Source organism: Rattus norvegicus, chromosome 12, assembly GCF_021556685.1.
Source record: "Rattus norvegicus strain SHRSP/BbbUtx chromosome 12, alternate assembly SHRSP_T2T, whole genome shotgun sequence".
Taxonomy (NCBI): domain Eukaryota; kingdom Metazoa; phylum Chordata; class Mammalia; order Rodentia; family Muridae; genus Rattus; species Rattus norvegicus.
The window spans coordinates 47,627,062-47,654,006 of record NC_141545.1 but is presented as its reverse complement, the minus strand read 5'-3'; the positions used below and the strand labels follow the sequence as shown (position 1 = coordinate 47,654,006).

The following is a 26,945-nucleotide window of genomic DNA, read 5'->3' as shown; positions in this document are numbered from 1 at the left end:
AAGGAATCATGTGGAATTCTTGGCTTTGGTCTGGTACTGGTGTCTTCCAATGGGCTTAAGTGGCATGGGCGGAATTCACCTAACTGTGTTTGTGGAGAACTGTGGTCCTGTCTCCAAGCCCACACAGGCCATCCTTATGGGATGTAAACTCTCCATGATACAGAGGAAAGCGTTCTTCCTCGTGGATCTTCAGTTATCTTCCAGGCCATGTAGTGTCCCATGGCACATGTGAACACAAGTTAATTCTGACTAGGCAGGACTGTGAGCTCACGCCTGTTCATTCTGTAAGCACAACACCATGGTCGGCTTCCTTGTGCTGTCTCGTCACATGCTGTTCATTGATAGTACGTCATCCCTATGTGTGAAGTAGGTCAGAGATGAAACAGATATGCAGGTCCACAGGACAAGACTCTGGACGCTCTGCAGCACCATGGTAGCCAACGGGATACACACACACACACACACACACACACACACACACACCACATACACATACACACACACACTCTGTCACACACACACATACACACCACACACACACATACACACATACACACCACATACACACATACACACACACACTCTGTCACACACATACACACCACACACACACATACACACCACATACACACATACACATACACACACACTCTGTCACACACACACATACACACTGTTACACAAATACACACATACACACTCACATGCTACCTCTGTCACACATACACAATTCTCTCTCTGTCACACACATACACTCACACATGCGCACATGTATTCTCCAACTTGCATGCACAGAATAAACAAACAAATGTAAAGAATATACCTTTTGTTGTTCACCCTTTGCTATGCAAGAAGCCATCCTGGATCTCAGGAGCTGGAAACAGCAGTCTGTTGTCTTCAGCTCTGGGTCTGCTCAGCTGTGTCCCTCATGGTGTCACTGGATCTAGGACAAGGAGAAACAAGGTGGCTTTTCCTTCTCTGTTTTGCTTTTCTTTTGTTGGCCACGGGGGTTTTTAGCTAGAGGCCTTGGTTCCCTTCCATCCGGACTCATCCAGGATTATAAACAGAGGCTTCATGGCCTTTTTTTTTTTTTTTTTTTTTCTTTTTCTTTTTTTAGGAGCTGGGGACCGAACCCAGGGCCTCGCGCTTGCTAGGCAAGCGCTCTACCACTGAGCTAAATCCCCAACCCCATGGCCGTTCTTTTACACCACATTCTGCTGGTTCAAGCAGGCCCACAGGGCTGCCATGTTCAGTCATGGCTTGCCACAGGAGCAGCAGTGACAACAGAGGAGAGAGAACAGGCCATCCTGTCTTCTCTGGTTGCAGTGTCCCCTCAGAGAGAGAGATGAGTATTAAGATGTAGCTGCTATGCTGGCACACAGGAGGGGTCTGGAGTTCATGGCCAGCCTGGGCAGCATAGGGAGACTGTGGAGAAAATGAATAACAGTGGAGCCCACCACAGTATCTAAATCCCGGTCTTTTAAAACTGCTTGGAGAGAGGGGTTAGGGATTTAGCTCAGTGGTAGAGCGCTTGCCTAGCAAGCGCAAAGACCTGGGTTCGGTCCCCAACTCAGGGGGAAAAAAAAAAACTGCTTGGAGAGGTCAGAGAGAGAGCACACTGACTGCTCTTCCAGGGGACCCTGGGTTGGTTCCCAGCACCCAGGCTGTGGCTCACAGCCATCTGTAACTCCAGTTCTCGGGGATCTGACACCTTCTTCTGGTCTCTGAGGGCATCAGGCACAGATGTGCACAGACACTCATATACGGGCAAAACACATGTATAGGAAAAGAAAATCTTTAACAACTTGCAGAGTGTTGTAGTGTAAACAGGTCCATAGGAGCAGGCTCACACTGGTGTCTGGCTCCTAAGTTCTCCATCTTGTTGTCCCCAAAGAGAAGGACGTTCCTGAGCTTACCATATTCCCAGCGTTCTGTGCAAATAAAAGCATACAGTCGGCTTCTCCCCATCACAAGGGTTGCATGTTCTGCGCATGCGTCTGAACTTGCTCTGCCAGCTGAGCAGAGCACTGTGGGTAGATAAGGGGCTTCCTGACGTGTCTCTTACCTTGCGCAGTGCAGAGTTCCACAGGGTTGCAGTAATTTTACTTAACTCATTCCTCTGGTGTAAGTTATTCTGTCTTACGCTGTAGTGAGCAGCAAGGCAGGACTGAACCCAAGCTCACGTGGTGACGCTGTGTGGGTGCTGGATGCTGGGTCACTGGTCCTTGTTCAGATTTGATTTGACTCATCTCCCTACCCTCTCTTTTTCCTCACGCTCATCCTCCATGGCCCGGCAGCCTACAGAGAGCCTTATCTGTTTGTGACTCACTTTAACTCCCTGGAAGTAATTGAGATCCAGGCACGTTCCTCACTGGGGTAAGCATTTCCGTCCATGCTTTGAAGACAGGAGTGCCAAGCGGCAATGGAGGTAACCAGTAACTGTCACCTCTCCCCTGGAATCCTGCAGGACCCCTGCCCGAGCCTATCTGGAAATCCCAAACCCTCGCTACCTGGGCCCCGCAATTTCCTCCGGAGCAATTTACCTGGCCTCCTCATACCAGGACAAGTTAAGGGTCATATGCTGCAAAGGAAACCTCGTGAAGGAGTCTGGCACTGAGCAGCACCGCGTGCCCTCCACATCCCGCAGGTACTGAGGCTCCTTCCCTCCTCCACGGGAAGATGCTCAGGGTAAAGCATGCTTTCGTGTCTGGCCATCATCTTAAGCATCACAGGGATTGTGGAGGGCTCCTGCTCACAGCGGCAGGGAGTGTCTGACATTTCCCTGAGGGAGTCTTCAGTGGCCCTGTCCCCAAGAACAACTCAAGACTTATGCTTCCTTCTTTGATCTGTGCCTGCTGTGATAGCAGCTGAGCCCCAGGGAAACCTGTGGCCCCTCCTTCAGGCTGCTCATGCCCAGTGCAAGAGGAAAGCAACTGGAAGCCTCAGTCTAATCCTGATGGGCCCACTAGAACACTGTGGGAGCTCCCCAGAAAGCCTGCAGCCTAGAATTGGGACCAGGAAGGACTTCCCCAAAGAAAGAAACCAAGGGAGGGGCATCAGGAGGGCAAAGAGGCGAGGCAGGCAGAGGGGAGGTCCTGAGAAGTGAGGCGGGGCTGGGTCGGGGTGGGGCCGTGGCCACTGAAGGCTTCTATGGAACCTGAGAACTCTTCAGTTCTAATAGTTTATTTTAAAACTTGCATTTATCTTTGAAATCTAACCCCCAAAGGGCACAGAAAGTATTAAGTAATAGTCTCTTTGGTTTCTTTCTTATGTTTAAAAAACAAACAAAGGGGGTTGGGGATTTAGCTCAGTGGTAGAGCGCTTGCCTAGGAAGCGCAAGGCCCTGGGTTTGGTCCCCAGCTCCGAAAAAAAGAACCAAAAAAACAAACAAACAAACAAACAAACAAAGATTTATGTATTTTTATTTATTTTTGTTTGATTGAGATAAGGTGCCACTTTGTAGCCTTCACTGGTCTAGAGCTCTATATTGTGGACCAGGCTGGCCTTGAACTCAGAGAGATCTTCTGCCTCTGCCTCTGCCTCTGCCTAGACTGTCTACTTACGCACCAGCTCTTTTTTTTTTTTTTAATTTTTATTTTATGTATTTGAGTATTTTGCCTGCATGTATGTGTGTGCTTGGAGACCAGAAGAGGGTGTCAGATCCTCTGTAACTGAAGTTACAGGCAGTTGTGAGCCGCCATGTGGGTGTTGGGAATTGAATTCAGGTCCTCAGTGTTCTTAACTGCTGAGCCATTGGTGCACCTGCCCCTTCATGTAAAGAGATGATGGTCTTGTCAAGTTTCCAAACTACCCTGAACTCCTGGCTCAGACAGTCCTTTCCCCTCAAGGATCTGAGAATCTCCTTCTTCCTCCCCCTCACACCACGGCCAGGGAAGAAGGCAAATTTGTTTCTATTCAGACATCTTTCTGCATATACACAAGCACAAGTCCATGTTTACTACGCCATAAAAAACGATACCTTATATCAGTCTGCTTTCTGGCACTACCACTAAATGCCTGATGCTGGGTTACTTATAAAGAGAAGAGGGGCATGGGACTTGTCTCAGTCAGGGTTTCTATTCCTGCACAAACCTCAGGACCAAGAAGCAAGTTGGGGAGGAAAGGGTTAATTGAGCTTACACTTCCACATTGCTGTTCATCACCTAAGGAAGTCAGGATTGGAACTCAAGCAGGGCAGGAACTTGGAGGCAGGAGCTGATGCAGAGGCCATGGAGGGGTGTTGCTTACTGGCTTGCTCCCCATGGTTTGCTCAGCCTGCTTTCTTATAGAACCGAGGACCTCCAGCCCAGGGATGGCCCCACCCACAATGGGCTGGGCCCTCCCCATTGATCACTAATTGAGAAAATGCCTTACAGTTGGGTCTCATGGAGGCATTTCCTCAAGGGAGGCTCCTTTCTCTGTGATAACTCCAGCTCGTATCAACTTGACACACAAACCAGCCAGTACAGAACTGTTCTGAAGTCAAGGATCCACACGTGTACCTGATACGTGGTCTCTGTATCCAACCCTGCTCACATCCTAAAGGCTGTGTCTCCACCTCCCAGGACTACAGTTAAATTCCATTTCAACCAGCTTAACTGCGGAGAACTAGAGAGACCGCTCAGTGGTTAGTGTGACTCTTGCAGAAGACTAGCATTTGGTTCCCAGTGCCCATACCAGGGGCTCACGATATCCGTGACTGGAGTTGCAGGGGATCCGCCACCCTCTTCTGATCTTCTGGGCCACCTGCATGCACACAGTGCACTTAAACTCACACAGGCACACGCATGTCAAACTCCACCAGTATCTAAGTTTAAAATGTTTCTATCACCCCGAAGGAAGTTCGTTCTCCCCTGCATCAGTGACCGGTCAGGCATGTTCCGCCTCAGGCATGTTCCACAGCCAGCAAGGGCTGTTGTTCAACTCTTGGTGGGGCCTCCTCTTGTCCAGCAAGTCCCAGGTTCTGTCTAGCAAAGACAGCCCCGAGTGTCTGTGTAGATTTTCCAGGTCAGATATTGATCCTTTTCTGGAAATGAGCTTTTGGGGCACTGGAGCCTGTCTGTGCCTTCCAGATGTGGCAGGCTGCAGAGTCCTCATGGTGGCTGGCTACAAGCCCACTGGCTTCAGTTCTACCATTGATCTGGGGAGAGGCATGGGCCCAGGGCATGCTAAGTTGTCATTGAGCCTTAGCAAGTTTGGTTTTCTTGCATAAGTGCTGTTGGATTGCTCCAAGCTGGTTTTGCAATCCTTTTGGTCAGCATGCATGAGTGTGTGTGTGTGTGTGTGTGTGTGTGTGGTGTGTGGGTTTTTTTTGGGGGGGGGTGCAGCACTGAGAATTGAACCCTAGGCCTGGCACACTAGCCAATGGTTCTGCCACTGTGTCACCCCTGCCCCCAGCCTTGGTCAGTGTGGTTTTAGTTAACCCAGGACCTTGATGGGAAACCTGAAGTGACAGATGGCCAGTTGCTCCCAGCTCTTCTGAAGCTGATTTACAAGGTCTCCAAACACTGTGTTTGTTCTAAGTCCTGTGAGGTTGCTTTTGATGACCTTTGTGTGTCTGGTGTCTGTTCTTTGTTCTCCTGGCCCTCAGAGGTTCTGCACCTCAGCTTCCTTTCCTCCCCCTCCTGAAGGGAAAGTATGTCAGGTGTGGGTGGGGATGGCCTCAGGGCAGTGAAGGAAAGTGGCTTCCTTCTCCTTTCCTGGCCCTAGGGCCCCTGTGCCCTCTATTTCAGGCAATGCTGCGCTTACCTCCCTGGGGCCGCACCTACTTGCAGCCCCAGGAGCTTGGTGTAGAAGTTAGTCGCCTCATCCTGGTCCAGAAGACCAGGAACCAGAGCCACACTGAGTGTGGGGAGCTGGAGACCTTGGTCCCCAGAAGCTCTGAGATTAGCCCAGGGGACTATTTCATTGGCCTGCCCTGTAAGCAGCTGTGAGGATGTCCTGCCCGTTGTGAGACATCATCTGGGATTTTGGAGAGCACTGAGTGCCCACTGAGGGCACACTCCGTATTCTCAAAGGATCAACATCACCAAGTATTCCAGAATCCTTAGGCATGGTAGAAGGCAGAGTGTCTTTAATATTCTCATGCCACGCCAGGACAAGCTGTCTCTCTTATTGATGGGTAGGAATCAACGTGTCTGAGATATGTGGTCCTGTGTCCCCATGCAGGTCACTATTCTGCAAATGGCAGAGTACTACACACTCTATGTTGTACCTTAACATGTCTGAGTGATGTTCACCCCTAAAGTGCCTAGAACCTTGGTGTCATTTCTAAGTCGTGCCAGAAAGGGGTCCGAGTGTTGGGAGTAGGCTTCCTCATGGCTGTGCACCCCACATGGTCCACTGTAAGTACCTGTTGCGTTGGCCCCAGGTGCTGTGAATGGGAAATAAGTAACCCGCTGGCTTCCCCGGACTGGGGTAGGACCTTGGGGGTGGGGTGCAGGGCAAGCCCCACTCCCGCCTACAGTCGGTTCTCACCAATCATTCTTGCTCCTGGCTGCTGTGGGCGTCTCAGAGTGTCTGTGACGGGCTTGACTGGCAGTGATTCACAGCAGGCTCTGTTTTCCTGGTCCAGTTAGCAGAGCAGGGACCATAACTCTGCAGAAACCATAAAGTGGACATGTTAGCTCATTGGCCATTATGGATACGGAGATGGAAGAGTGCCCAGTTGACCTGGAGTGATGAGTGCTGTCTTCCTTTCATTAATCTAAGCAGCTGTCTGGAGTGGCCTTTCCCGAGCCACCCTGCTTCCCGACTCTGAGCTCCTTCCCACTACTCTTAACAGACAGTGCCCCTGAGGACACATTCTGGAATGTCTCTTCCGTTACAATGAGGCATAATGTGTTTCTCGCCTTGAATTTATTTGTTCTAATGTGTCTTCTGTCTGGCCCAGTTCTGCAGCTTGAGGCATTCGAAGACCTTAACTCCAGGGTATAGAAATGAGCTCTCTTGCATTTAATGCCCCAGAGACTGAAGTCTGCTGGCCTTCGGAACATTTACCTGGATCGCCAGTTAGCCCTGTGTGGGGAAGCGAGGCGGCTCACAACTAGCTACACTTAAGAGATCGTTCCGCAAACCCTGTTTTCCAGCTCCTTCCCGCAGGCTATTCAGGCCAGGGCAGGGCTGAGGGTTGGACTGATCCTACTGAAAGGCTCCAGTACCCTGGGACTTGGTGAAGAGGGCTGCAGTTCCCAAGTAGATGGCTTGTGTGGCTGGCTTTGTGTGGCATGCACAAGGCCTTGGCTTCAGGTTTTAGTACCACTACGGAAATGGGTACTCAGAGGGTCAGAAATAGTTAATGGTTACTCTCTGAGCCACGGTGGTTTTTTGAGCTAGCTGGGCTTGTCCCGGTGTGCTTGCTCTGTTTGGTTTCCTAGTCTTACCAGGACTTATCCCTGTGTCTGTAGGTCATTTTATTCCTGTGGCTGGGAAGCACCAGCCGTGTGAGCATCTGTATCAATTGCCACAAAAACCACCCTTGGGGAGAGGGGGCCAAACGCCAGGCACAAGGCCCTAACGGTGACAGCCTTTCTCAAAACTGCTCCCTTGCACCAGGCCCTTGATGGGCCTCTGATTTCCGAGTTGTGATAGGCTCTGGGAAATATTAGGACACCAGACTGACCTCGCTTCGGCCACTCGGTGGGCAGCTAATGGGGCCTCTCCACCTCCGTACACCTGCCTGTGCGGCGACAAGAACTTATTCCCATTTGCTGATGCATGAGACGGTGAGGGTTTAGCTGAGGCAGGAGCATGGGGAGGATGCAGTAAGTAGGGGCTGGCACCGACACTGGAAGTCGGGGGTTCTGCCCTTGTCCTTGGGTCTAAACTCAAGAGTGAATGGGAGTTATGTCTTTAACCCCAGCCCTCGGGAGCTGAGGCAGGAGGATTGTGACTTTGAAGCCAGCCTGGGCTTTATAGTGACTACATACCGGAGTGAGGCCTGTCTCAAACATTAAACAAACGAACTCTGTTGAAAGGGGGCCTGCGGGGCTGGGGATTTAGCTCAGTGGTAGAGCGCTTACCTAGGAAGCACAAGGCCCTGGGTTCGGTCCCCAGCTCCGAAAAAAAGAACCAAAAAAAAAAAAAAAAAGAAAGGGGGCCTGCTTGGATGCTTAGAGGGGATGGCAGCTGCAGCTTTGGGCCTGTGACGTCACGGCTCCCTGATTCCTTATTGTCCCCAGCAGCCCTAACAAGCGAGGCCCACCAACATACAACGAGCACATCACCAAACGTGTGGCCTCCAGCCCAGCGCCACCAGAAGGCCCCAGCCATCCCCGAGAGCCAAGCACACCCCACCGCTACCGAGACAGAGAGGGCCGGACAGAGCTGCGCAGGGACAAGTCTCCAGGCCGTCCTCTGGAGCGGGAGAAGTCGCCAGGCCGGATGCTCAGCACGAGGAGAGAGCGGTCCCCGGGGAGACTGTTTGAAGACAGCAGCAGGGGCCGGCTGCCTGCGGGAGCCGTGAGGACCCCACTGTCCCAGGTTAACAAGGTGAGGCAGCATCCTCAGGGCCGTGCAGCTGTCATGCATGCTGTCGTTGCAAAAGCGGGACACCATCTCTGTCATGCAGGCCTGTGGGAAGTAAAAGCTTAGGAAGAAAACATGCTTTAAGGAGCTTCCAACACAAATGACAGTGTGTGATTGGAGAGAAGGGGTGTGTGTGTGTGTGTGTGTGTGTGTGTGTGTGTGTGTGCGCGCGTGTGTGTGTGTTACACCTCAGAATGTAACAGCTATCAGCCGGTATGCTGTTCCCCGCCATAGAGGCAGTCATAGTAATTTCTGGGGCTGTTCTATGCATACAAGCAAATAAGCCTATGTATCCCCCTTGTAAAATACACACGATAACATTTTGGACATTTTCCCAGCACACAGGCAAACATATGTATACATATTGTAGTCACAGATATTTTCTGGAAGGCTACCCAGAAACTTGCAGCTGCGCTTGCCTTCTTTCGAAGTCTGGAGTATCGTATAGCTCTGAGGATAGTGTCTGAATCAGTAGCCGGAGTTGTAAAGCGGGAAGCTTTCAGGACTGCTCACACAGGTCCTGGCGTTCGGTCTGCCTCGGTGGGCTGTCCTGTTTCTACAGCCCAGTGTAGACAGAGGCGTCACCTTGCTGTCCCCGGGGATGATTTTCCGAGCGGCACCCTCCTACAGATGCTATTACTTGCACAGCACTTCTAGTGGAGAAGGAAGCAAGGCTTCCTCGTTAAAGCTGAGCGTGTGTGTGTGTGTGTGTGTGTGTGCACGCAACTGTGCACATTTGTGGGGTGGTTATCCAAGGACTCCGTTCCTGCCCCACCCATGCTTTGAGGGCTGGCTCTGTTGAGTTAGCATTGTTGGAGGTAGTACCCTTGTCAACTGCTGGAGGGACAAGATAGGCACCATAAAGTCCTGCTTGCCTTACCCAGGGAGCCAGCAGTTCTGGCTTTGGATGCGAAAATCCCCCTCCTCTCTGTTTGGCTCCTAGGTCTGGGACCAGTCTTCAGTATAAGTCTCAGCCTGAAGAACTCCTCCTCATCTCAGTCTGCAGGAAGACAACTGCGCCCTGGGTCTCCACCGCAGGGGATCCCAGCACCGTCTGCTCGCCGCATTCGGCACAGCTGGGTCCAGACTGTCCTTGGCACGGATACCCCCATCTCCGAGGGGTGCAGATAGCCAAGGCTCTTAGGCGCTGCCAGCGCTCAGTTCCCCCCTCGGAGGGGGGAGCACCCTCCTGCGGTCATCTCTGCACTGTTACTCTCTCACAGCATTCACAGACTTTTGTACTTAGCTCCAGCCTGAACCCATTCATCAAAAGGAAACCAACCCAGACTCGAACCGTGGCTGGAAGTCCACTGCTACTCTTAAGATCCTTGGGTTGGTTATTTTTTATTTTTCCCTTTGGTTTTGATCATCTCCTCCTCTTCTTCTTCCTCCCTCTTGTTCCTCTTCCTCCTCCTTTCTCCTTTTTTTTTTTTTTTAAGACAACAGAATTCCTAGTAGACTTGGTAGCGACGTATTTCCTGTTGTAGTGGTTTTAGCTAGATCACACCATCAGGTCTTTGCCACTGAATCATAGCCTAGAAGAGCCCCCGTCGGCCGGCTAACCCCCCCCCCCCCCCCCCCGTGTTCATGTAGCTTCAGTCATTCTTGTCCCGGACCATTCTCATAGATGGCCCTGTCTTACCCAGGGTGACATCGTAGCCAAATGTTTACCGTTCTCATTGCCTCTTATGGCCTTGACAACTTCCCTTCCCACCAGCCGAGAATGTATGGAGGGTCAATGGTGCCTCGCCTCAGAGGCAGTGACCTGGGGCCAAGGGACCTGGAGCTCTCCTTCCCCGCCCCTCAGCCTCTTCCACCCAGCCTGCTTCCCCGCATAGCTTTTGCCAGGAAAGCTTGCAATAGACTTGCTCCAAGCCCAGCATTAATAGGCCTTGGGGTTGAGCCTGGGCAGGGGGCACCCGCCTCCTGTCCAAGCGTCTGTGTGTTGGCCCTCACTCCTCTGGGCTGAGGAGGAGACCCGACTGGGAGCCCTGCATGGCGGATCGCTGCATGTGCTGCCCCTGACCTGCCTGACTCCTCCCTGGGTTGCTCTGCCGATGTATTGCTGCCATCCCATAATCCCACCAAATCAAGACCCTCTTCGATGACTTGTCGACAAACCGGCCACAACAGGCTGCAATCTGTAGCACTGAACAAGCAAACAAAAACAAAACAAAACAAACGCTCAAGCCTTACGACCAGAGAAGGATTTCAGCAAACCACACTCCTCCCTCGGTTTCCCTCCCGCCTTCCTTCTCCCTGCTGACTTCAAGGATGACTGTGTGCTCACACAAAACCCAGCACGGTTCTACCCCACGAAACTGTGACTTCCTAGATGAGCCTCTCCCTAGGGCTGGACCTAAGGCCAGGACATTGGAGAGAAGCCGCAGCTCAACGCTCCCAGCTCCTCCTGGGCTGGTGAGTTCCCCCTAGGTGCAGTGCGGCTCACCCGGTCTCTTCGCCCTCTTTAGAGCGCAGAATTCCTGGCAACTGGATAGAACCAACATAGAGGCTTTGCAGTTGGCAAGCTGACTCGCGGCCTTATCTTTGCCTTTAATCTCCCACAAGGAAGGCCTCTCTTGCTTTGGCTTCTCGACTCTTAGGCGTGCCTCCACAACCAAGGCACACCCTAGGTAGGCTGAAAGGTAGACCTGTCCCCACCGCAGCAGGTGACCGTGTCTGTGTTTTAAGCCCACGCGTCCACAGTCCACGTCACTTCCCAGATTATAACCTGGTCTAAATGCCGACTCCTTCCTGCTCGTCTCTAACCTAAGTGCTTTCTCCTCTGAACGCCTGTGACCCTCCACATCCCGTGCCCTGCTGTTGTGTTTTATGTGTTGCTTGGAGTCTTTGGGGTCATGTTCCCTATCCTGGTCCCCCTCCCAGGGCAGATCTGACTGGCTGTTTGCTGAAGTTTTTGTCTCTTGGTCCACAAGTATTTGGAATGGTCACTGATAGCTGGTCTCCAGTCTTGGCATCTCATTTAGGACCTCCACGAGAAATGGGCACCTTGAGCCCTGACAGTGTATATTGCGTGTCTCATCTGTGAAGTGCTTCCTGCTACATAGAGCTAGCTCAGACTGTACATATTTACAAGAAACTTTATATTCGTAAAAAAAAAAAAGGAAATTGAATTGGTTTCTACTTTTTTATTGTAAAAGGTGCATTTTTCAACACTTTTGTTTTCAACGGTGGTAGCTGTGGGCGGCCACCTCCGCTGGAGTGGGGAGCTCTCTGTGTGACCACCGAGATGCCAGCAGGAAATAACCGTAACCCGAAATCGCAGTCAAAAGCTTAGATTCGCATCAGTAAGATTCTAGGTCTCCAAAATTACAGGCTTTTTCTTCATTACCTTTTTTATTAAGAAGGAGGAGAATGGATGGACGGTTCCAGACCTGCCTGAGAGGAAAGACTCTGTTGTTGAACCAGAGTGAAATAAAGCAGTGGTCTCAAATGTTCACTCCCTCGGTATCATCCTTTCTTGTCAGAGACCATGGTCAAGGTCCGTGCCGGCTCACTGGCACTCAACTCTGAGGGAGGCTTTTCCAGGACTGGAGAGAACCAAAAGCTGTTGGAATGAAGGGGTTTGGGGGCACAGTTTGGTCAGCACTTCTGTGAACTAGGGACTTGTTATTAAGGTCATTTTCCAGAGCAGGCAATTCAATGAGGCTACTTTACAAGGATTAGTCCAGAACAGATTAGCCGTAAGGCAGCTAACCAGGAAAACAGGTCAATACGAGGTTTTTCTGATCCCGTTACGCTCAGGCTGCTGCGGCTGCCAAGAACTTAAATTTGCAAGCCTCTTTTGAGGGAGTTCCGACCAAGGTAACTGGATGCTTCCTGTTCTGACTAGAAACTTCCGGTCTGCAAAGTAAACTGGCTCCTCCACTTGTGGTTCATTATTTCCCCCCCCACTCCACCCCTACCCCCAGGATACCTGTGTAACAAGGTAGTCGGATGTAGTTAAAAGTTGACTTTGCCGGTTAAACCTATGATTGTAAGAAAGAAAATGACTCACAAAGAGGGAGATGTTGCAGCCTCTTCCATAGAACGAGTGCGAGAAAAATGACTTCACCATCCGCCAACCAGGTCAGCTATTAGCCTAGGGATTCTTGGCAGCCAGGGGCTACCTTATACGCTAAGTAAACAGGGATTGGCTCCAAAAGGAGTGTGCTGAGACGTAGGGCGTCCTCCAGACCCAAAGGAGCTGCCTCTGTGGCACAACTCATGAAATCACACAGCCCCGCCACAGTAATGAGGCTGCCTCTCTGAGTTTAGTGTGAAGTTGTATCAGACGCACACCTTAATTCTCACAGAATTCAGGGCACTGGGTGCACACCAAGTTTCCTGATTGTCAAACTCTTGGGCCCCACTTACTAATCTGTCTGCAGCAGAGGGCCTTTTCCATAGGTTGGTTAAGAACATGCACGGGGAAGAGAAGAGCTGGCCCTCAGGGGCAGCAGAACTGCCACCAGTCTGGCACCTTTCCGTGGCTCTCAGCCAGGACAAGTTTGCCTGCCTTCCCCCACAGGACGCTTGGTGGTAGCTAGGTAGCTAGGGTTCTGGTTATCACAGGTCTGGGTTCCTGGTGGTATCCAATGGGTGGTGAGGTCAGGGACAATGCTACACACACACACACACACACACACACACACACACACACACACACACACACACACACGAGAGAGAGAGAGAGAGAGAGAGAGAGAGAGAGAGAGAGAGAGAGAGAGAGAGAGAGAATGATCCATCTCTGTCGTGCCAAGACTAAGAACCGGCCTGTTCTTATTCCGGGCAGAGGCGGCTCTGGTCGGCTTTCTTGCTGCGTTAAAATGCTGCTTATACTATCTGAAGCTCGAGGACTGGGACCCAGTCACATCTCGCATCTGTTTCCTGAAGCAGAAAGGGGCTGCGGGTAGAAATACAGGAACCACTGCTTTCCCTTGGGTCTGTCAATGAGTAATAGAGATGTTTGCCCAGAGGGGTTATTCGGAGTGGAGGAAGACTTTGAAGGTGACTCCCCTACCGTACCCACCTGTGGCACCTTCAGACAGCTACAGATTAGGGAAAGTGGGGCTGACTCCCGGTATACCTGGCTGTGCGGTTTCCAGACGGCACAGTTGAGTTCCCTTTGGGGCAGAGGTGGGGCAACTGTAAGGTCTAGCCTACGGATGGGGATCCCAGCGACACGTGTATCCATCCCATGGGGACGGTAGCTGAGCCTCACAGACCTGACTCCAGCTTGTCCTGGGTTTGGACCCAGATACAGCTGTCAGGAATACTGGATGGTTCCTCCAGGTAACTGAGATGAGATGACGGACTTTTGAAGAAATGCAGCCATTCACGACTTCCTTGCTTTCCCTGGAGGATGTGAGAGTAAAAGGCTCAAGTCTCTGTTTGTATATTAATCTGCCCTTGAAGTACTGAGGACTCATCGGAAGCGGGACCACTCACTGACCCAGCATAGGTCTCCATCGTATTGCTCAGACCGTCGGTAAACACGGGTCAATGTGTTTGTGTAAATACCTGAGGCGGGGCAGTTTATAACAAACAAGTGTATTTCTTGCAGCTCTGGAGATTAGAGAGTCTGTGACTGGCGAGGACTGCTGTAGACTTCTGAGATGAGGCTTTGTTTCTGAACTCTTCACAGCTAGAAGGCTGCGTGCTCATGTAGTGAAAGTCAGGAAGGCAAGCTGGCGAAAAGCTTCATGAAGCTTCTGTTGTAAGGTTGCACCCCCTCATGTGGGTTGGGGAGGGACTCTAATGACTTAACTACTTAAACAGTACCTTTTGAAACCATCACAGCACAGACAACTGACCTTTGGACTCTATGTAGTCAGACCACAGCAGATGAGATAGCAGAACTCACTTGAATGAATGTGAATTGTGCTCATGTTCAAAGAAGCAAATTAAACAGAATCTTGTTCTCTAAAATGCCCTCTGGTCTCTGGTCAGTTACAGGTTTCTAGGATTTCTTGACTTGCTGATGACTGCACGGTAGTTTCCTTGTCTGGTGCCCTGGCTTCCTATTTGTGGCCATAACTCATTCTTTTTTTTTTTTTTTTCCTTTTCTTTTTTTCGGAGCTGGGGACCGAACCCAGGGCCTTGCGCTTGGTGGGCAAGCGCTCTACCACTGAGATAAGTCCCCAGCCCCGCCATAACCCATTCTTGTTCTGTGGTTCCCAGTGTGAGGTTAGGGAGTCTTGGGTATCAACTTGCCTAGCCCGACCTCACTTTCCAGAGGGCATCCCTAGAAACTGTGTGATTTACACACAGCCCCGAGCTACATCGGGTATGGGACTCAAAGGCTGACACTGTCAAGCTGGTGACCTAGTCTTGGAGCACTGTCAGCTTCCCTGGTATCTGTACTTACAAGTAGGGACAAAGGGGAAACTAGTGGCCTCGCCCAGGTCCTCTGGATTCAGTGTGTTTTCTGTGTGGTGCTCTGATTGTTCAGGTGGACCGCCTAGAGAGCTATACAGGGAGTACGCCTGGTATCCATTCATTTAACCCACCTAAACTAAAAATGGTTGCTAAGAACTTGTATATACACAGGCAGCATCAAGCATAGAGGAAGATGTCTGTAGCTTATATGTAAATACTGTGCTGACTGCAGTGTCTGGAGATTTTCACAGTGGGAGCAGGAATATAAGCAGTCGTCTGAAGATATCGAGGAAGCACTGTATCAATCTTGAATTATTGTTACGTTTTACTAATTTTCAGGCCCTACTTTTGGCCTCTACAAATGTGTTTAAGTTTCCAGAGGGAGGAAATGTATCCTTATGGAAAAGCAATTTGAGTAAGTTGTCCCCTAACCAGGGGCCCAGTCCTCATCTATAGACAGAAGGCTAACAAGGCAAACGTGACTTGGGTCACAGCTACAGGTGACAGTGCTTCTGAGGGCTGAATGCAGCTGCTCCTTTCCCATTCCTTTGAGGTAATTTACTCCACTGCCTTTAGCTCCTGGCTGTGGGATCGCTCACTGGACCAGTGGGCATCTCCTGCACCACAGAGGACATCCTCTTGCTTGGAGAAAATGAGATTTTTCTAAATACACACACGTAGTGCTCCTGTCCTCATGTTTTGAGGGTGTGCCTGCTCTCTGCGGCTCTGCCAATTGTGTCCCTTAGGAGCCACCTATGATCCTGGGCGCTCATTTACGTAGGGTGGACCCTGAACTGGCTTGTAAGATGGCATTCTCAGTTGGGTGTTTCAGCCCCTTCTGGGTAGAGCTAGAATTTTTTCTAAAACTGTTTGTTTTATGTGCGTTGGTGTTTTGCCTGCATGCCTGTGTGAAGGTGTCAAGATCTTGGAGTTACAGACAGTTGGAGCTGCCATGTGGATGCTGGGATCTGAATCTAGAAGGGCAGTCAGTGGCCTTAACCACTGAGCCATTTCTCCAGCTCCTGACAGGGAATACAGGATGGACAGGTGTCCTGATCGATCCCCCCTTTCCTCTTGAAGCAGGATCTCTCAGTGAACCTCAAACTCCCGCTTGAACTGCACTTGCTCGCCGGCGAGCTTTGGTCTGCTTGGTTTTGCAGCGCAGCCCTAGGGCTGTAAGCACACAGAACCTTTAAGTGGTTACTGGAGATCTGAACTCAGGATCTCATGCTTGGGCAGTTAGTGCTCTTAGCAGCTGAGCCATCTCCCCGGGGCCTCAAGAACTAGCTAACTCCCATGTGACATTTTCTAGTTGTACCTCCACCAGTCTCAGAGGCGCCCACAGGGGTGATGTCGAGGAGTCTGGTGCTGACCCTCAGCCTGGCAAGCACAGATGTGGGGCCCACTCACTGCGGAGTACCACAGGACAGCCACAGGACAGCCCGAATGAACCTGGAAGTTCCAATCTTGTCTTCAAAAAACATTGTAGAGTCAAAACTTTCTCCAGTTATTTTACAAAGCTTTATTGAAACTTGTACATCAAGATGACAGCAAGTCCGTGTTTTGAAAACAGTAACAAAAGGTACCCAAAACTCAGGTTTAACCAAATAGCGGACACCACAGAGCTTGTGCCTACCTATGCTGACAGGTGACAGGAGCCTGTACCAATGGGCACGTCTGTGACATCACTGTGGAAATCACACTGAGCACACGATAGGTTCACTCGTGCCAACCCTGCTGGAACCTAGCAGTCTGCCGCAGGGTGCCAAGCTCTCTTAGATCGGGCAATAGTAACCACCGTGACACTCTCTGCTCACTGGAGACACGGCCCCCAGCTGAGTAGCACGTGCTAGAACTAAAAAGAGGGCGGGCACTTCGACCAGGTTGTCACGGTAACATGGCCAACACTGCAACTGAAATAAGGTGGACAACCTCCCATGGTGGTCAGTCCTCAGGATCGTCTGGCTTGATGGAGAAATGGCAGTGGTTTCTGATGTCTGTTTGAGAACGATTATTGCTCAGTAGTCACATGACCTATAGTCTCGTCCTGGTGACTTATTGCCTTAAGTGAGAGTGGACAGCCAGCCACTCTGGTTAAGAAGGTCTCAGTGCACAGTGTCAGGAATCGATTGCGAAGCTGCATCTGGAAATTGGACACTGAAATTCCATGGAGTCTACAATCTACTGCTGTGATTCGGAAGGACAGGCAAGACCGAGCACTGCTTTCTTCCAAGCCAGGCTTCAGCAGGGATGATGAGGGCTTTGGTGACTTCAGTTCCTGTCCTAGGTTTTCTAGCAGGAACCAGCATTCAGGTCTGGCTGTAGACATCTCGGGCCAGCAGAGGGATGATGCTTAGAGCACTAGAGCCTGGCGCACTGCCTGCGGTGCTGGGACCACGGGCTGCCGTCCATCCGATTTCTGGCTGTGCCTGGACAGACCTTCAAGGAGGACTATGTGGGGGTGAGATGTCCCGGAGTGAGGATGCGCATGCACACGGAGAGCCCAGCGCCGCCCGCCTGCTGTCCCGTGGCCCACGGCTGGCTCATCCTCTCATATGGGCTTGTAGAGGAGGGTGGTGACGTACTTTTTCTTGTACCGATGGGTCGCACTGAGCACCATCACTCCATCCTAAGAGGGTAGAGATGGCCCGTCAGGGACTCAGACTTCAGAGAACGTGACTCACCACAAGCTTACGGCACACACAGCTCTGGGGCCCACCTTCAGAGCCCCAGCCCGCCAGCCCCGAAGGCCGCTCTGCTTATCAGCACACCAGGCCATCCTGGCAGGCTGGGTTCTCAGAGCGCACGCTCAGAAAGGCCAGACAGGTCATTACCTTGATAGAGAGTGCATAGAGGTGGTTCAGCATGACGTGGTTGGGCTCCGGAAGCAGCGCTGGATCACACTGTGAGGGACAAAGGGACACATGGGCAAGGAGGATCTGGAAGTCAAGATGGCCCCACCCCCTATTTCATGGCCTGGTCAGGGTAGCCCAGGAGAGAGCCAGGCTCTGGAGTTGGCCTGTCTTCCCAGGCTGGGCAGCGTGAGCTTGTGGAGAGGACAGGGAAGGTGAGAAGAGTGGTTCCTCCATGCTAGCCAGATGCAACAGAATGCACTTCTGGTCAAGTTTTCACCCGGACCTCTAATGCAGGCCCCACTCTAGTCTCTTACAGAGAAGAGGCAGAAGACCAGGCACCCACTGAAAATGCTCTCCCGGAATGCAAGATCTGCTGTACGCTGTACGCTCCATGCTCCATGTTTCTGAGAACCAAGTCTCTACAGCTACACGGTGAAGCATGCAGGTGACTCTGACATGGGCACTGCCTCTCCACACCGTTCTACCTAGAGAGGCTGCCGGCTAGAGCCTTTTCATTCCACATTTCCAACTTTTAAGAAAATGCACTCACATGGGGCTGGGGGCTGGCCTCAGGCTACCAATCTGGCTTGAGGCTGCAGTCCCTGCCTCAAGGGAAGGACATGTTCATGTTACTCAATACTCTGGGAATCCCAATCCTGATGTGACTTCAAGATCTCATAGCTGCCAACAGGCCTCTGAGACCTTGGGTTGAAGGAAACCAAGAGCTCTAGAGGTGTGACCAGGCCTTTCCAAAGCATAGGCATCCTGGGGGCTCTGAGTGTCGGCCTAAGGAGTGGCCACCTGCATCCTGGAGAGCCCTGCAGTGGCTACGTCTGAGTCTGGGGAAATCTGCTGGGGACAGAATGACCTGTACTCAGGAGCACAGGTCAAAAGAGAAAGAAAGGCCAGGTCCTAGTCCAGCTTTGCCCACCCAGCAGGGCCTCCCAGCACGCACGGGTCCTGCTGTGAAGCTAGCAGAGAGCCCGTCCTACGTGCCCCAGCTGCTTCAGCCGACCGCTGCCGGGAGCGGTCCAAGAATAAATAACAGTTTCAATGCGTTGCTTTAAAGCACCATGTTGGGGACACGCGAGTTCTGTGGAATGGCTACATGTTCATCCTTTAGTGTGCATGTTAAAAACAACCACTTAAAATCTGCTTTGTGCTGTTACTGAGCAGAGACCAGTATTGTCTACGGAAACATGGATGAGCCACCATATGATTCAGCCATCCAACCCGTGTGTGTGTGTGTGTGTGTGTGTGTGTGTGTGTGTGTGTGTGTGCGTGTGTGTGCGTGCATGAGCGTGTCCAAAGGAGACAGAATCTGGGTAAGAGACACATACTTCCACGATCATTACAAAGCCATTCGCAATAGCCAAGATGGAGCCAGCAGCTGAGAAGCAGACTGACACATGTGGCCTGCGGACAACGCTGGGGTGCTGTGCTAACTGGAGCCCGGCAGCATCCGGGTAGGACACTGCATGTACACAGGAGGTGGCCAGAAGGCACACATCTACTATGGATGACTACGGACACAATGAGACCCCTTCCTCAAACTCCTGCTGTTTCCCCTGGTAGGATGGACTAGAACCTGGACTGGGAGTTCAAACATTCCCTTTCTCCTTAAATTGCTTTTGTCAAAGATTTTATCATAGCAACAGGAAAAGAAACTACAACAGTATGTGGCTCAGCCTTAAGAAGGAAGGAAATTGTCATATTCAACACACATATGAATTGTGGACATAAATAAGCCAGCCAAAGGGCAACATACGCATTCTTTCAAAAGCAAGCTAGGAGAACTGGAATGGAGTTCTGGGGAAGATATGGATCAAAAGCTATAAGATGTCTGTTGGGCAGGAGAGACAGGAGAACTGGGAGAGGAGCTACTGAGAGAGCGAGCAGGAGGACCAGAGTTATCGAGAGGACAGCAGATTTCCCAAAGCCTCTCAAAGACAGCCGACCCTGAGGCTCCTGGGATGCCAGTCAACACATCTGTATTCCGGTCTCTTCACTGTGAAGCGGAAATAAGACCCCATGGACAGCACTGCCCTGACTGAGACAAGAGCTGTGAGAGCTGAGGCTGCCTCTGACAGTGAGGTCCCAGAACAGGTTCCCCCGAATCCATGTTCTAGCCTCTCACTGGCTTTTGTGGGTGGGAGTGGAGGGCTAGGGGGTGTGCCTTCCTGGTTAAGGAGGTACTGAGTGGCTTCCAACCTCTGAACTTTTATACAAGAGTGAGGCGATGGCCTCGGCTGAACCTTTGGGGACAGTGGCTAAGGGTCCTTGCAGTTCTTCACCGGGTACCTGTTTGAGATGTTACCAATAAGCGTGGATACATGGTTCTGTCAGTGGGTCTGAACCTGACTGGTCCTAATTCACAGGAGTGACACCAGCCGGAATCTGTGCTTGGACACAAGTGAAGTCTGGTGCCTTGAGGAAGGCATGTCTTCCGAGACAGAGCAACAGACCCTGACACTGCAGCAGGGAACGCTCCACGCAGTCAGCTCCCCAGCACACGGGCTCTCTTTAGCGCCAGATACAGTTTGCTCTGTCCCTAAGTCTCACGCACTGGGAAGTATCCCCAGTGACTGCTGGGAGAGGTCCTAACGTGATGAATTAGGTCACAAGGGCAGGGCATGGTTAGTGCAGGCACCCCCAGTGGTCAGTCATCTTCTGCCATAGTGGCTGCAGAACAGAGGAATGTGTTAAGACAGCCAATTCTGCCCCAGAGGGCTGATAATTCTGAAAGCAACAGTAATTAAAACTAGATTCTAAAATGTTATAGCTGGAAGAGGAATTCCGAGATCTAGCTGACCACAGGGTGTCGTAACAGGAAGCCAACCCTTCATAAGCAGCCTGTGTCTGTGTCCGGGGAGGACCTCAGCAGTTCCCAACAGTAGAAGGCACCGTGCTCTCCACTGCCTTGTAGGAGGCGAGCAGAAAGCAGCTCGGCTGGGAGTACTCACAGAGATGCCCGTGTCCTTGTTCAAGATGACCTGCAGCAGGTGAGGCGGGAGGATGGGCGGGGCCTTGAACCGCTCCTCTGGTTTAGAGATGTAAGGCTCCTGGTGGTAGGGTCCTGGGGGGGAACTGGACAGCTCTGTTGGGAGAGGGTGACAAGACGCTCTGAGACTGTAGGCTCTGGGGCTGCACTTGGTTCGTGGTGTCCTCGTCTAGCTCGAGATTGCACTGTCCTCAAAGACACTCAAGCCCCAGGGAAAGAGTGGGGCTGGGAATGCCTTGGAGTCAGAGTGCTCAGCTCCACGGTACCTTGAGCTTCTCAGTGAAAGAGCAGCTGTGGCAAAGCCAGATGTCTGGGCCCCTCCAGGGAAGTCTGGCCTCTTGTCAGCAGAGGAAGGCTTGCTTCTAACTTCAGGCTGAGTTTGAAATGCCACAAGTTCTAGGCTTCAAGTGGGCATTAAGTGGCCCAGCCTACATTACAAGGCCTCCCAGGCAGAATAAAAGAAGTCTGATGAGGTCCTGACGTACTGAGAAATAACAATAGCGCCTAGGTGTGGAGGCTCTTGGCTCTACACTCCTGGGTCTGAGTGTCTTTACCTCACCTTAGAAGCACCTCAAATCCTGACGCTGGCTAGCTAGATGATGGCACTGAGCTGTCACCCGAATACCTAATCCCTAAGCTTTCTAGAATGCTAACTTTCTCAACATCCATTTCTAGGTCAGGCTCCCTTCACACCTCAGCACAAGACCCAAGAAAAGCATTACATGTACAAAGCCGAGTTATAAGAAATACATTAAAAACAAGACCAATGGAGCCGGTGGAATGTCCGACCTGGCGGGCAGCCGTGGGTGGTGCACTTCCTGCCAATGATCAGCCAGACCTTTAGCTGGAAGCTTTGGTGTAGATGAAGTTCAGTGCCAGCCGGCGAGGAGTGTGTGCACTGCCTCCAGGCTGCACTCTGCCCATTTGAGAATGTTAAGTGGTCACCTAGGAACAGCCAGCGACCCCAGCAAGAGAGCACTGGCTTTGGATTTCTTTTTTTTTTCTTTTGGAGCTGGGGACTGAACCCAGGGCCTTGCGCTTGCCTAGCAAGCACTCTACCACTGAGCTAAATCCCCAACCCTGGCTTTGGATTTCTAAGCCCAGATCTGTAACCTGACCATTAATCACCGCCAGCCAAGCCCACCAGTCAATTACGGCTGTGGCGTCAGAACTGCTAACAGAGATCCCAGGACACCGAGGGGAGGACAGGAAAGCCTGTCAACTGATGGCTGGCTACCGCTGAGAGCTGATCTTACCGAATTCCACAGGGCCCAGTCAGCAGCCCCTCATACAAGAAAGGAAGCACTCCTAATGCCCATCTGGACTGTGACACTCGGTTCCTCTCCTGTGCTGTCCCTCTGACCTCCCAGGTCTCTTCCTACCAGAGAGGGCAGAACGAAGGCCACTGAAAGCTCTGTGCTTAGAAGACTCTCGCTCCAGGGACTCAACAGAACAGGGTTCCAATAAAGAGTTGTGCCTGTTCTCTGCCGAGAGCCACTTCTAGCCGGGAAGCCGGACAAAGTGTGAATGGAGTACACCAGTGACAGCCAAGGTCACTGAGGTGTCGTTTATCACCTGTCAGCCTGCAATTCTCCAGGCACTGCCAGCAGGACATGAGCTGGCAGTGTCCCTGGCACTGGTTCATTGCTGACCCTAGATGTCCTCTCAGCCTCATCAGGCCTGCCTGTGGCACAGCATCAAGTTTAGTTCTGTTCTACAGCCGAGTGGAACTGCAGGAGACCCCACAAGACAAGGGAGGGACTTATGGCTGCTTTGGGGTTAAACTCCAACAGCCAGGGCTGACAGGGTAAGGAATGAACTGCTGTGGCCCAGAGTTACCACTGTCCGCCCCGCTGGGCAGCTCAAGTGTGAGAGGCAAGGGAGACAGAGTATGTCCAGGCCACACAGCCCCAGCCTGCACACGTGGGATAAAGTAACTGTTCATACCAGATACATCGGAGCACTTTTGGGAATCCACCATTAAAGCATCAAATACTTCAAAGTCAGTTTTCTTCACTTGAATGATGTTGTTAACTGTGCCAAGCTGGCTGGTTACTATTGGCTGGGAAGAGACAGACAGGCAGAAATCATAACATGGAAGGTCTGCGGAGTTCTTCAGAGGACTAGAATTCCTGGCTGGAAGGCCTCGATACCTGGCTAGCTACTCTTCGTCAATTATACCAGTGAGCGGGCAACTGGCGCTATCTAACTCAGAGCCACACACAGGGAAGAGGGACCTGATAGCACGTCACAAGGGAGGTGACTGGTTAGTTATGCAGGTACCCAGAGGGCCAAGGGCTGCAGGCAGAGTACCTCGGAAGGATCGTGGGTCCACTGGCCATCCACAAAGAACTTGTACTGATGCTCTCCTTCCGGCAGGTCCAGGATGGCTACGAAGTTGTTTTGGCTGCAGAAAGAAAGGAAGTCGTATTTCAGCTGGGTGGGCTGCCCTCTGACTCCAGGTACAACCAAGAGTTCGGCTGTAGGACAGCAAACATGGCAACCAATTCGAGGTCTTGACCTGGCAGAGCCACTAATGGAGCAGCAGGCAAGAGTTCCCAGAAAGGTCACTTTGCTCAGATTCTAGGAACCTAGAATCCTAACACGAAGGTCAACAAACAGCTATTGATGCTCTTCAAGCCTATGTGCAGAATACCACCCACCGGGCACTGGGAGCCAGAGGGAAACACAGGCTATCAGTCTGCAGTGGACAGGGACTGAGTCAGTGGAACAAGGCTCATGGACATTCTCCACACAGACCTGTCTACCCTGCCACCACTAAGTGTTTTCCGAGTAGCCATTTCTCTGCCTGACTTGCCACCTCGTGGCTCCAGGTGCCGTGGTTCCCTCCTGCTTTGGTGTCAGCCCTGGAAACCCAAGTATCTGACAACAATTGGGCTCAGCCCAGCAGGGCACGGTCTCTCCCTCTGTTTACCAGAGGTGGTCACTAGTGACGATGTGGAGACAGAAGTCCACACCCGGGTTTTTGATAAAGTGTCTCACTAAACCCTTGCTATACCCTTGCTGACCCACACCCTTAAGGGCCCCAGCCCAGCACTCCGTCTAATGCACTAGGAGCAACTTTCTCAGAAGAAGGGCATAGCTGAGCATCAGAGTCCGGCACGGAGAGTACGGCATTGTCCACTGAGATACTGCTCTCTTCTACCAACGGCGACTGCTGGGGTTCGGGATCTGAACTCTCTAACTCATTAAGTATTTCCTCACTCAGCATCTGTCTTACAAAGATACCCACACGCTGGTCACCCACAGACATAGATCATTTAGAAACCAGAACACATCCACCGCTAAGACAAGAGACACAGCTAAGACAAGAGACCATGTTGCAAGCCAGTACCTTCTAGTGAGGGGCAATTTGCTCCAGTTGTTGAAGGATCCAGACAAGTAGACCTCCTTTCCACCCCCTGTCCATCGAAATACGGTGGGCCGAGCCTGGGCGGGGGCTTTCTCATTCACCTCGAGGTCGTGCTGCCACGCCAGGAACTCCTCCTTCTCTGGAGCCTAAGAGGCAGAGGCGTTCACTCAGGGTCAGGCAGACAGCAGTGAGCTCCCCACCCCGGCTGTTAACCTAAGAGACCACTGCAGTCCGATCAGGCCGAGGTGCTCATCCCCATGGCATATGACTTGTGTCTGTCCCCTACCTGTCAAAGGGAGATAATAAAAACTACCGCTTCTGTGGTATCGTGAAGACGGAGATAGTCTGACCCACATGGTGCTTAGCCATTTGCTACTGTTACTGCAGTCAGACTTCACAAAATCTCTAGAGGTGGCTACAAGGCCTCCTCAGAAGACCACCATGAGTCCAAGGTGACCTTAATACACTCCACTTCCCTTGTTAAGCAAGAAGTACGTAAGAATTTACTAGGGGCAACCGCAGAGCTGTTAAAGCCGGCACAATCAGACGGTGAGGGAAGAGCTGGGGTATAGAGAACTAGATAGATAAAACACACTGGTCCCTTCACTATGGCAAGATGTGAGTAGGACAGAGTAACTAACTCCAGACAGAGATAAAGGGACACATCCAATCCTGGGGCGAGACGCAGTTACATACAGACCATTTCTACTCCTCAGTTAGAGGAAAAGCCAAACACTGGGCTTCTCTGGTAGGGGAAAGCCCTGAAGGAAGTCCAGGAAGCTTCTATCCACCGCAGATACTGATCTGCTCTTATCTAAAAGATCCCAGCAGTCCTTGGATCTAAACTACACAGATCAGATAACATGCCAGAATTGCTCTAGGGCAGTGCTGCTTAACCTTCCCAATGTAGTACTGACCTCAACCATAAGATGATCCAGCTTCACAACTGTAACTTAGCTACTGTCAAGGATCACGATGTAAAGATCAGGTACCCAGTGTGTCTGTTATGCCGACCCCCTAGAACTCCAGAAGGGTGGCAACCACTGCTGTGGAGGACAACTAAGTGTAGCTACAAAGTTGAACTGGGGTAATGGGAAGAATCTGACTTGACCCATCAGTCACTACTGATGAAAAGAGAGGATGTCGGGTAAGCCCGTCCATCTTCCCTGACCCTGTAGAGAACAGCAACACCACGCATTTCTTTTTAAAAAGAAAAGTAAGTTTATCCAGCTCACTGGAAAGAGAGCAGAGGGCACCAGGGATATACACACACCTGCCCCAACACAAATACCTTTCACTTCCTCTTAAACAGCCTTGGGCCAAAACGACTTCTAGGGGTGGGGACAGATCAACTCCCAGGAAACATGCTAAAGATCACTGTACGCACCTTTCCCCTAACACACCAAGCTCAGAAAACAAGCTCCTATCACAGACAAGTGTCATAAAAGCAGAAACAGTAACGTGGGTCCTCAGCCCAATCTGGGGGTGGGTGGAGGTGGGGGAGTAAAAACAGAGTGAGTGGCCAGGCAATTAGCCTGTTTTAGTAATGGGGATTGGTAGGCAACAAGCCAGGTAACAGAGGCTCTGCTGGTCAGCGTCAACCTTCCTGAATGCAGTTTATTCTGAGGAATTAGCTTTTCTCTTCTAGAATCAACTGAATGCCCTTGGACTGGGCCCCATAGCCGGAAGCACTGTGGTTTTAAGAGAATGTGGTTCAAGCAGGAACTTTCTGCTTGGCCTGCAAGAATTGTTTGCTCTGGTCTGCTTAAAGTCCAAGGCATTATGTCAGTAAAGCAGGAGAGTAGTGGGGTAGTTAGCTGCTGGCTGCTGTTCAAAGAGACTCTTGGCCACTGACCTCAAGTGGAATTGCTGGATCTAAAATAGAGTTAGCAGAATAGCCTGAAACCATCAAAACCAAGCACCTCTAGAAGTCAGCTAGTCAACTGCACGTTCAGCTTAACATATGTGCTCCTCGCACCTTCAAAACGAACACTAAAACTCCCAACCCAACTTTTGCAAAAAAACAGCCAGCCTGAAGTTGTGGGGGAAAAAAGTGTCGCGAAGCCGCGCAATCAATTACACCTAAGAGAAAAGTAGACACTAGCGTTCAATTACAACTAGCTCGACTCTTAATTAATTAAGAATCTGAAACTCGGTCCCAGAGCTGCTTTCTCCTTAATGATGTTCAACGAAGCCCAGGGTGGCTCTCCCATCGGTAATTAGGGACAGGTTCCCGGGCAGCAAAGTGGACTGTGACAGGGCCAGCTCCCTCCAGGTGTGAGGCTAGGAATGTGGCGGGAACAACAGCAAAGGGGCCCTGCCCTCAACCTGAGTCAAGAGGGCTCGGATGCCCCTCGACTCAGCACCTTCATTTCCTCGGTGTGGAAGATGTCGGCGTCTTCGGGGCTGTCCATCAGGATCTTGGGCCTGTCCCCATCCTTGGTGCCCCCCGAGCTGTCCCTCCGCGGCGTCTTATGGCCAGCCTGCCGCTCCAGCGCGGCGCGCTCGCTGCTCGTATTGCCCATGGCGAAGTGTCTGCGGGGACACAGGGAAGCGGGAAGGGCCGGGCCGGGACCCCCGGGACCGCGGACCACGCCCCTCGGGTCGCGCGCGTTCGCCGAGCCCCGCTTTACCTGCTTGGACCGCAGCGGCTGGAACTCCGACAAGAGCGGGAGCGTAACCTGACACTCCTCGGGCAACTCCCCTCTACCCCTTAGCAACTTCCGCTTCCGGCCGGGCCCCGAGGAGGAAGGGTGGTCACTGCGGACGGAGCGCTGGAGGCTAGCGTGATGTCACTTCCGCTTCCGTT

The 26,945-nt window shown here is 51.6% G+C and overlaps 2 protein-coding genes across 26 annotated transcripts in view; one reads left to right on the top strand and one right to left on the bottom strand.

Annotated features, from left to right (window-relative positions):
- The window catches only part of Cit (citron rho-interacting serine/threonine kinase), a 162,932-nt gene extending 150,946 nt beyond the window's left edge, over positions 1 to 11,986 (top strand). For 12 of the 20 annotated variants that reach the window (XM_087579454.1, XM_087579452.1, XM_087579448.1 and 9 more), the window contains 4 exons: positions 2,298 to 2,376; positions 2,468 to 2,647; positions 8,181 to 8,490; positions 9,470 to 11,986. In XM_087579454.1, the coding sequence (XP_087435580.1) occupies positions 2,298 to 2,376; positions 2,468 to 2,647; positions 8,181 to 8,490; positions 9,470 to 9,493 (593 nt within the window). In that variant the 3' untranslated portion in view covers positions 9,494 to 11,986. 20 annotated transcript variants of the gene reach the window in all.
- A 4,428-nt stretch (positions 11,987 to 16,414) lies between these two features.
- Positions 16,415 to 26,851, bottom strand: Prkab1 (protein kinase AMP-activated non-catalytic subunit beta 1). Of its 6 annotated transcripts, none has more exons than XR_015634172.1 (8): positions 26,770 to 26,851; positions 26,503 to 26,671; positions 24,119 to 24,282; positions 23,077 to 23,170; positions 22,401 to 22,825; positions 20,726 to 22,363; positions 17,742 to 17,810; positions 16,415 to 17,536 (listed from the first exon to the last, which is right to left on the bottom strand). XR_015634172.1 is itself a non-coding variant. In XM_087579462.1 (8 exons), the coding sequence occupies exons 2-8, from the start codon at positions 26,659 to 26,661 to the stop codon at positions 17,459 to 17,461; spliced, it is 813 nt and encodes a 270-aa protein (XP_087435588.1). In that variant the 5' UTR covers positions 26,662 to 26,671; positions 26,770 to 26,851; the 3' UTR covers positions 16,415 to 17,458.
- Between the last annotated feature and the right edge of the window lie 94 nt (positions 26,852 to 26,945).